The sequence below is a fragment of the Tachysurus fulvidraco genome, chromosome 13 (assembly GCF_022655615.1).
Source record: "Tachysurus fulvidraco isolate hzauxx_2018 chromosome 13, HZAU_PFXX_2.0, whole genome shotgun sequence".
NCBI lineage: Eukaryota > Metazoa > Chordata > Actinopteri > Siluriformes > Bagridae > Tachysurus > Tachysurus fulvidraco.
In genome coordinates this window covers 26,241,598-26,251,875 of record NC_062530.1, presented here as the reverse complement: position 1 = coordinate 26,251,875, position 10,278 = coordinate 26,241,598, and the positions used below count along the sequence as shown (strand labels likewise).

Genomic DNA, 10,278 nt, shown 5'->3' with positions numbered 1-10,278 from the left:
AGAGAGAGAGAGAGAGAGAGAGAGAGAGAGAGAGAATGGCTGTCTCCCTGATCAGAGCCCTGGTGAGATGATGTGTATAAATAAAGGACCTGAGAAAGTGTACTCAGACGTGCAGTTTTATAAACACAGTGATCTAAAAACAGCAGCTTACGTCCACTTCCTCGACCTGCTCGCTCGGCTCCTCCTCTGACCCATTGTTCTTGGGAAGATAGGTCATCTTTAGCCTCAGGTGACCTTTGACCCTTGACTTGTGACTGCAAGGAACAAACGGTATTTAAAAACGAGACATTCGGTGAAGAAACAAACACAATTATGGTTCACAGAAAGGATGTAACTACAGAATAAACATCCTAAAGACTACGGCTTTCTCTAATAATAATAATAATAATAATAATAATAATAGTAATAATAACCTTCTCGGATGGAGCAGGAAGTCTTTAAATGTGTAGGGTCTCTCGCTGCCCAGCGCTTCTGTCTGGAAGCAGAAATAATATTTTACAACAAGTGAAATACAGAGAAATCTAAAAGTCTGCTGGTGTAAATATTTATGAGTGTGTTGATCATGACATGAGAAGTGTGAGAGTTTTTCCCATTTACAGCCACAACACCCAGCACCGTGCACGACGCTGGTCTAAACAAGGGCTTCGGCGGCTATAAATACAACACGAAAGTAAAAACACACGGTTTAAACACCGCTCATGGTCTAAGGTGAGTGCTTTTAACACGCGTGATGACAGACGTGTGGTGACGTGCGGCCGCGTCAGGGCCCAGACACACACGGGTAAAGAACGTACAGATTTATAAACGAAATAAGTTTCTGTTACTTACTGGGATCTGATGCAGAGGAACGTCCACCTGACCCAGGAAGTCATCACGTGTCTGAGGAGAGAGAGAGAGAGAGAGAGAGAGAGAGAGAGAGAGAGAGAGAGAGAGAGAGAGAGAGAGAGACAGTGTGTGTGTGTGTGTGTGTGTGTGTGTGAGAGAGAGAGAGAGAGAGAGGGAGAGAGAGAGAGAGTGTGAGTGAGTGTGTGTGTGTGTGTGGTGAGAGCGCACGGGTGTGCGTGAGGGAGCGAGACCCAGTGCAATGACGTGCGTGAGTGAGTGAGAGACCGAAAGGTGTGTGTGTGAGAAGAGATCCAAGAGAGAGCGAGAACGTGCTGTGTGTGGGTGTGTGTTGTGTGTGACGACGAGAGCGGAAGCAGCGAGCCAAAAGGGAGCGAGAGGCTAAAGAGAGGACAAAGTGAAGAGGAGAGAGAGAGAGCAAGAGAGAGATAGAGAGAAAGTGTGTGTGTGATGTGTGAGAGAGAGAGGGAGAAAGTGTGAGAGAGAAAAAGTGAGAGATAGAGAGAGAGAGAGAGAGAGAGAGAGAGAGAGAGAGAGAGAGAGAGAGTTTTTACAATTAATGACAGAAAAATGAAAGGCAGTATTCAGGGTTTCAGTGTCTGTACTGAGACTCTCCAGCTCCCCTGTTCCTGCACTGACCCGATGAGACCCCCCCATCCCCCCCCCCATCCCCCCAGTTCTGGTGTTTATTTTAACTCATCACAACAAAACGTGAGGCACATGTTGGGGTTCACCACTGACACGTTCCTGAAATGTGTTCATACGATCAATAAAGGAATGAAATAAATAGACAAAAATATAAACCAGGAAAGAAAAAACATAGAAAATAAAAGGAAACAGATCAGGTGTTGGGCTACCAATCAGAAGGTTGTGAGTTCGATCCCAGGTCCACCAAGCTGCCACTGTTGGGCCCCTGAGCAAGGCCCTTAACCCTCAATTGCTCAAAAAAAAAAAAAGATAATGTAAGTCGCTCTGGATAAGGGCGTCTGCTAAATGCTGTAAATGTAAATACAAAAGTTATGTGTGGGAGGCGTGGCCTCAGTGTCTGTTTCAGGGAAGGGGGTGTGGTCTCTGTGTGCTTCAAATAAAGGAGGTGTGGTCTCTATGTATTAGGCTCATTAAAAAAGGTGTAGCCTATGTGTCATTTACTGTGAAGGAGTTATGGACTCAATAAAGGAGGCGTGGCCTCTGTATCTGTTGGTTTTAAAGGAGGAGGCGTGGCCTCTTTATCTGTCGGTTTTAATGAAGGGGGCGTGGTTTCTGTAACTGTCTGTTTTAACGAAGGAGGCGTGGCCTCTGTATCTGTCAGTTTTAACAAAGGATGGGTGGCCTCTGTATCTGTCGGTTTTAACGAAGGAGGCGTGGCCTCTGTATCTGTCGGTTTTAACTAAGGAGGCGTGGCCTCTGTATCTGTCAGTTTTAAAGAAAGAGGCCACGCCTTTTCTTAATGAAGGAGGCGTGGCCTCTGTATCTGTCGGTTTTAACGATGAGGCGTGGCCGCTGTATCTGTCGGTTTTAATGAAGGAGGTGTGGCCTCTGTATCTGTCGGTTTTAATGAAGGAGGCGTGGCCTCTGTATCTGTCGGCTTTAATGAAGGAGGCATGGCCTCTGTATCTCTCGGTTTTAATGAAGGAGGCGTGGCCTCTGTATCTGTCGGCTTTAATGAAGGAGGCGTGGCCTCTGTATCTCTCGGTTTTAATGAAGGAGGCGTGGCCTCTGTATCTGTCGGTTTTAACGAAGGAGGCGTGGCCTCTGTACCTATCAATCTTGTGTGTCTCAGTATTGGTTCTCATGAAAGCTAAACAAAGTGCTCTGAACGGAACAGCTTCTCCTCGGTCTCGGCTCTGGATTATTTCTCACATTAGATATTTTATGTGCATCACATTTCACCTCAGAATTCCTTATGAGATGAAGTGTTTTAAATAAGTTCACTGGGAGAAATTTGCAAAGCAAAGAAGCAACAGGTCTGAACTGAACACACGAGAAACCTGAGCTGCTTGTTTTCAGAACAAATCATATCCAGTTCTCTCTCTCTCTCACACACACACACACACACACACACACACACACACACACACACACACACACACACACACACACTCTGTACTTCAGATTGAAAACACACAAACACGAGCAGACTCATCAACGTATTCCTACACGTTGGTTTTTGTGCATTTTGCTCTCGAGATGTTCTTTTTTTTCCACAGCAGGCAAACATTTGCTCCAAATTAGGGTCTGAAACCACAAAGCAACAGGAATGCAGCCTGTTCAGCTCGCTCCAGCGGATTCAAGTCATAGTTTTGTGCACTGGGCCGAGAAGAAGAGCACAAAGGAGAAGAAGCAGAGAGCTTCTAAACTCTGAGCTGCAAAACACTCATTTAAAGCTCATTAAAGTTCAGGAGCCTAAAGAAAGGTGACGGTCGACTAACTCTGTGTTTTTTTTTTTAAAACCACACACTTCACATTGTATACTTGTGAACGTAATGAGGCAAACGCTCCAAAACCAACAAGAGGTCTGAAGACGTTCTTAACAATGTTCTGCCGTTTGAATTCCATGCAAATATTCAATTCAATTGTATTTTAATAAAGCGCTTTTAATGATAGGACGTGGTCAAGGACAAATATGTGTCTGTCCTCAACATTCAAGGAAACTTAATTATGTGCTTGTAATATCCAAACGACGTAGACATCCATCCATCACTCCATCCAACTATCCATCAATCCAGCAATACAACCACCCATCCATTCAGCTGCCAACCTATCTAGCTATTTTTCCAGCCATGAGTGCATGCACCTGACCATCCAACAGCACATTCATTAGTTCATGCGCCTTTCCATCCATCCCTCCATCCATCCATCCATACCTTCCCCATCCTATTATAGATCTTTTTACATCGCTTTTAACCATGGACATGGTCAAGGACAAATATACATATGTCCACATTTATGAACACTAGGTTTAATAATGTGTTTGTTATATTCAAATACTTAGTACGTACATCCATCCATCCATCTATCCATCCATCATTAGACTAAACTGCTCGTCCATTTAATCATCCTTTCAGCTACCCATCTATCCTCCTACTCAGCTAAAAATCCATCCAAGGTATTAGTCCAGCCATCGGCCCGTTTGTTATTAGTATCAGTCCATTCGTCACGCCATTCGGCGGCTCGTGTGTTATTATCGCTTTATCCAACCATCCAATCATCTTTTCATCCATCAAGAAATCCCTCCATCCCACTATCCATGTTGATTCTGTATTTTCACCGGTTGCCATGTTTAACCAATCATCCTGTTCTTACAATCACTTACACAAAGTGAAGTGAAGCTTTATTCTTCCTTTCAGAAAGGAAACTATCGGTGGTGTCGAAACTTTTGCTTAATTCGCCCGGATCGAATAAGCTCTAAATACGAGGAAGTCCGAGCGTGAGCGTTCACACGCGGATCGTCGCGTATGGAGCAAACTTATGAAAGTTTATCCCACTTTCCACCTTTTAAAACAGTGCTACAGGAAACATTGGTGTAAAATAACTGATATCACAACACTGATTCAAAACAGTGGCACTCTTCCAAGCCTTCTCCATGATTGACTGTCATCACATCAGCTATTTAACAGAAAGCACAGGAAGCTTTCCTACTCCATGCCAGTGCTTGACAAGTCGCCTCAGAAATAGGAAGCAACAACAGCAGTGGAAAAATGTTCGGGGTAATTATCCTGAGCGGTTCAGCCTGGCTTACGTGAGTGAACACCAGGGAAAAAGCCAAGCAATGCCAAATCTTTGAAGCACACGCTTTATGGTGTGCGCTTTCAGAGCCGACTTTGATCATTAAGGGACTCGATGTCTCTTCACCAGAATGAATCGGGCCAATCAGATGGGAGAAAAGCCCAAAGTCTGCAGCGTTCTGACCCTCCAGGAGATGTGGAGCTGTACCGAGGTTCACTTTGCTTATCGGTCAAGCTGGAAACACTTCTCTAATCTTACCGCTGATGTTAGCTGATAGAGAAAGCTTTGAATCATGGGACACGGCGAGAACACCGCTTCCAGGCCACCGCTCCATTCTGCTAGCGGTACAAAAGCACATCAAGCGGGAACAAGACATTGCAACAGCAAGGAAATGTTTATTAAAACACAAAACAGTGAGTTCAAAAGAAAGCTAGCTAAAAGAAAGCGGTAGGATGCGGAATTCCGAACTAAAGATGAAACGGTTCTCGCTAGTTCGCTCGGTTGCACGCTGAACAAAAATGAAACAAAACAAAAATAAAGTTAAACAAGTTGAAACAAAACTAATATACATTACAAAAAAAAAAAGAAAAATCCTAAGAAAAAAAACTAGGCGAGAATATGGAAAAAAAAAAGATTAGCTCAGTGCAGAAATGACACACGTCCACGCCGCTCTTTTTTTTTTTCGCTGAGGGTGATTACGACCGAGAGGCGGCATCCCGTGATTCAAAGCTTTCTCGTTCACAGCCAACATCAGTGGCAGACATCAGAGAATTGCTTCCAGCTTGAGTGACAAGTCAGATTGTGTCCAAGGCGGCGGCGACGACAGCGGAAAAACAAACTTGGAGGAGGTTAAAATTTACACACACACATCTGCTACCTATTTACATCACGGTGACTGCACTTGGCCTTTCGGAGAGCGTAGGGCCGTGCACAGGACGCTCTTGGAAGCGACCTTGAAGAGAAACGTACGGTACCGAGAGCCCAGATAAGACGTCAGGGTTTACTCAGAGTTGAGAAGCCGGGGTCTCTCTGTACGGACGAGGAGTCCCTGCTTTTTTACGAGCGGATCAGCAATAAACGAGTCGCTAATGCTCAGAAACGCGACGTATCTTCGAATGGCTCTTTATGGGAACGTCATACTTGGCATACGACTTTAAAACCTGGACCGTTCTCGCCCTAGGGAAACCCTGTGTACCCTCGAAGCTTTCTCATTTCTTTCAGAGGATCAGAATTCGGTGCGTTCAAGCAAATAAAAGTGAAAAAACATTTTAACTAAAATGCAGTAATGTAAATTAAGATCAAACACTACGGTAACTTCCTCATTGTTACATCACAGTGCTGCTGAATTCTCAAAGTACTAATAAATAAATACTAACCGGGTTATAGAAATGTGCTCGTTCTGATACGACGGTACTGTTTCTATGGTAACGGCTCGCTCACGGTACTCGCCGAAAGTCGATGCTGAATAAAACATTTACAGAAGACGTCTCCAGTGTCGGTGCTTCGGAAAAGTCCGACGCTATAACATGAGAACGGGAACTCGCTGTTCCCCTCATGATCCTCCACTATAAACGTAAACAGCGAAAAGTGCGATTCATCACGCAATTCTATTTTCCCCACGACGGCACAACCCTCGGTGTGCTGCTTCTTCGAATAATATAAAATGATTCGTGTGGGAAAAAGCGTTTTTTTTTAAGTAGTTACGCGTAAACAGTTTGCTAATAAAATCGCTACTCGACGTTTTTATCGCTTATGTTTCTAAATTTAATAATTAAGTAATTTCATTATTAAGCCAATTGATAAGAAAGGTTTCTGAGCTACTATCACACACCGCATTTCTAATTCATTTCGACAGTCACTGGATTTTAGACTATAAGCCTAGAAGTCCTTCATTTGTCACATCCATATTACATCACGTTGAAAATCTTTCTTCGCATATCCCGACTTCGGAGGTTGGGGTCAGAGCACAGAGTCAGTTATGATACGGCACCTCTGGAGCAGAAGGGCTTCTTAAGGGCCTTGCTCGACAGTGCTGGGGCTTGAACCCTGATCCTCTGATTAACAACCCAGAACTGCTCGAGTCACGACTGTCCAAGGTTCTTCAAGAAATTAATTAAATAAACATTTCTTTATGGAAACCTTCTCTGATCCTGGGCAGAACAACACAAGACAATCAAATACTTTTAGATTGCAGCATGAATAAAAGGTTATCGTGTATTTATGGCCTTATAGAGGGCACGTCACGGGCAGGAAAAGCTCTCTATTATTAATAAAAAGAAGAGATGCAGTGGAAACTAGAAATACCCTGTCAGATGCATCCCGCCCCGAATCCCACCCCGTCCCTCCACCTCCCGAAGCCTAGCAGCTGACTCCCAACCATGTGCGCTCCTCTCAGATCATGTCGTTAAATTTGAGTCGCTGGCGCTGAGCATTTCAGTGCCGAGGCCAGACAATCTGGAGACAGTCAGCTCCGTATTTATACCCCTGCAGGAGGCCCTATCAGCTATCTGCTATAATTAGCCACAAGGTAAACAGTTAAAAGGATTTCTCATAGTACTAGAAGAATAATAAAAATGGACGAACCTTCTGCCCTCCATTTACCATATTTGTATACCAAACACCCCCCCCCCCCACACACACACACCCACACCCACAGGGTTGTGTGTACATACACAGCACAACTTTGATTTCTTTTTTAAAACAAGCGTTTCTAAACAGTTGGGCTTTCGCCAAACACATATTATTCCCCAGAAAGATAGGCTCCAGGGCCGAGAGTAAACGTGACCGACAACATGATCGTACGGACCGCAATCTGCACACACACACACACACCCCCCACCCCACATTTCTTCTGACAGGTGTTTTTTTTTGTTTTGTTTTTTTTACAAGAAATTCTGTATTCCGTTCTTAGAAAACTCGGCCAGATTTCATACCAAGACATGATCACCATGATATAATGTGTGTGTTTTATTTATATCTGTAACACACTTTTAAATAAAGACATAGAAACCATCTGAGTAACAATTATTAAAAATAAGAAAAAGCTGCTAGTTTTGTTGAACCAGTAGAACTCGGGTTTACATATTGGCATCACCGATGACAGACCGAATGACGAGCCGACGACCGTTCAGCCCGATTGACGGCAAACAAAATCCATCCGCATGCATTTTTTTTAAATTAATTTTCTCAACCGAGGGTCAGAAATCTTACCCCAGAGTCTGTAAGAGCCTGTTCCTTTTTATCGCCGGTGCTGGGATCTATTGACGACTCGGGCGCTTTCGTACCGTTTCCTCGAGACACGTGTATATGCACATGTGCCGCTCCATTCGTACAGCTGAACTGTTTTGTGTTGGACATATGACATGATATCCCAGTGTTCAAGAATGGCACCTCGAGGGAAATGCTCCTCTGCAAACCTCTGTGAAAACCGATTTCCTGAGACGTGTTGGATTTGCCGATAGTCGGACACGTGTGGTGTCTCTTCTCGGTCGATAACCTCCCTGTGGGAAGCATGCAGGCCGAGGTGCTACGACACAGCTTCAGATTACGGTTCCTGAGTTTAGTGTTGGCTTCCTCTGGCCCTTCCAAGGATTTAGAGCAGTCAATGTTGACCATAGTTCTGGCCGTATTTCCTTTCCCAGGTGGAAGCGGTGGCTGGTTTGCAGAGTGTACCAGGACGCTGGAGTGCCTTTCTGGTTGTTCTGATTTTACCGTCGAGTCGGTTGAGATGCTACAATGCAGGATAGGCCTGGCATCCCTGACCTCGGCAGGCTGACAGCTGCTTTTGGAGAGTCTCACACCATTCACCGCAGAGGCAACTGTAATCTTGGGCTCCTCCAGAGAGACATCCGTTGCAGACAGCTGCAGTTGATGCGACGTCTGAAAGGGTCCCCGAGGTGACGGGGGAAGCAGAGGAGTCGCCACGGGACTGACGGGTGAAGCCGGAGGTGTGGTGCAGGGACTACGTGGAAAAATAACCAACGAAGAGCATCGCCGTAAAGGGGCCTTGGTCCTCCGATGGCATGCGCCTTTATCGTGAGACGTCTTACGCTCGGCGACATCCGGATCAAATATGCTGTTGCTGCTGCAGTAGCCGACATCACTGGCCGTGCTGCTGCTACACGATCCTCCATCAGAGCAACCCCCAGCACTGCCATCACAAATCCCAGGGTCTGTTTCTTCTCCACCACCACTGCAACCTTCTGTATCCAGATTCTGCCTGCTGGAAGAATGCAAGGAAATCTGCAGAATGCTTTTCCTGTTCCCGCTGCCGCTGTTCACTTTGGGTACAAATACCGCAGTATGGCGTTGCAGGCTGCCATAATCTGGTGACAACGGTGGCAGACCGAGAGCCAGCTGTCCTGGAGTCACTTTCATATGAAACGAGTTGGAGTGAGTCAGGGGCTCTGCTGGGCTTCGAGCAGGTGCCCCGAGACCGTCCTCTACCTCATGGCTGCAGCTCTCAGACAGAGGGTCGGTGTTGCTTCTCCTAGCAGCAAAATGCAGGCGCAGACGACGTGCCATTCAGCCTGACCGCCTGATCCTAAACAGGCATGCCGAAAAAACTATTTGCGGATTTAAAAAAAAAAAATAAATCGAGAAAAAAGAAAGACGATAAGCGGCAACGCAACGGAGTCCCACGCTGTGATTACAAAACGCTTGCACATAGCCAAAATAGCTCCAGTGACAAGTTGCATTCCTCTTGAGGTTCCTCCAATGCTAATGGCCAGTGCAGGTCAAATGTGCAGCATAGAGAAGCCCTGCACAGCCTATAGCGCTGCACCGTGTGACAGCAAACTCCCCGGTGGTCGTTCTCTTTAAGGAGCTGAAACAAATTCAGGCTTTGAGTTTCTCGGAGGCAAGCGCTATGAGCAGGCACAAACACCCACTAGATACCCCCTCCTTTCTGCGAAACGCTCCACAGACAGACCTCCGTCCTGCTGGAACTGCACCTTTGGAATTTTGCAAGAACATATCCAGAGTCTGGTGCCTTGCCCCCACCCCCATTAAAAAAAAAAAAAAAACGACCCAAAATCCCAGCTTCTGTTCAACACGCTGCAAAAACAACAGCCTTCTGTGCCTGGTGGTTTGTGAAGGCTGCAACTCGCCTGCATCTGTGCCAAGCTCTGATTCCTCCAGAGCTGCTGCCTGCTCATATTTTTACCCCGGTGGAGTTAAATTACAGCAAATAAAGCGGAAAGGGTTTCGGACTTAATTCTGTATCAAACTGAGGATCGGGTTTCCTAACCGCCCGGGTTGTGGAAATAGTTGAGAAGCTGGTAGCGGGCTTGTATGTGCTGCTAAAAGATAGCAAGTTTACAATCTCGGTGTCTGACTTCAGCAGACAACAAGAAAAAAAAAAGAAAAAGCCGTGCAAAGTATCTGTGCTCTGTTGAAGAAACAAAACCCAAACGTGCCTGGAAGCACTTCTGATAAAAAAGTGTGGTTTGGTTATGGTTAAGGTGTTGAAGAAGGCCTGAGAAAGAGAGAGAGGGAGAGAGAGAGAGAGAGACAGAGGGAGAGGGAGAGGGAGAGAAAGAGAGCAATAGAGAAAGAGAGAGAAAGGGAGAAAGAGAAAGAGAGAGAGAAAGAGAAAGAGAGAGAAAGAGAGAGAGAAAGAGAGAGAGATGGGGAGAAAGATAGAGAGAGGGAGAGAGAGAGAGAGAGAGAGAGAGAGAGAGAGAGAGAGAGAGAGAAAGAGACAGAGAG

At 45.6% G+C, this 10,278-nt stretch overlaps 2 protein-coding genes across 2 annotated transcripts in view; both read right to left on the bottom strand.

The window, feature by feature from the left end:
• Positions 1 to 77: 77 nt before the first annotated feature.
• LOC113635223 (E3 ubiquitin-protein ligase NEDD4-like) overlaps positions 78 to 10,278 on the bottom strand; it is a 25,235-nt gene continuing 15,034 nt past the window's right edge. Inside the window, exons 6-8 of the mRNA XM_047822616.1 lie at positions 829 to 879; positions 414 to 475; positions 78 to 254 (exon numbers count right to left, since the gene is read on the bottom strand). Of these exons, the coding sequence (XP_047678572.1) occupies positions 134 to 254; positions 414 to 475; positions 829 to 879 (234 nt within the window). The 3' untranslated portion in view covers positions 78 to 133. The remainder of the gene's footprint in view (positions 255 to 413; positions 476 to 828; positions 880 to 10,278) is intronic.
• Positions 6,928 to 10,135, bottom strand: LOC125146226 (E3 ubiquitin-protein ligase NEDD4-like). The gene has a single exon (XM_047822615.1). The coding sequence runs from the start codon at positions 9,091 to 9,093 to the stop codon at positions 7,756 to 7,758; it is 1,338 nt and encodes a 445-aa protein (XP_047678571.1). The 5' UTR covers positions 9,094 to 10,135; the 3' UTR covers positions 6,928 to 7,755.

Coding starts and splice junctions, on each gene's coding strand:
- LOC125146226 (XM_047822615.1), bottom strand. CDS start 9,093: ATGGCACGTCGTCTGCGCCTGCATTTTGCTGCTAGGAGAAGCAACACC.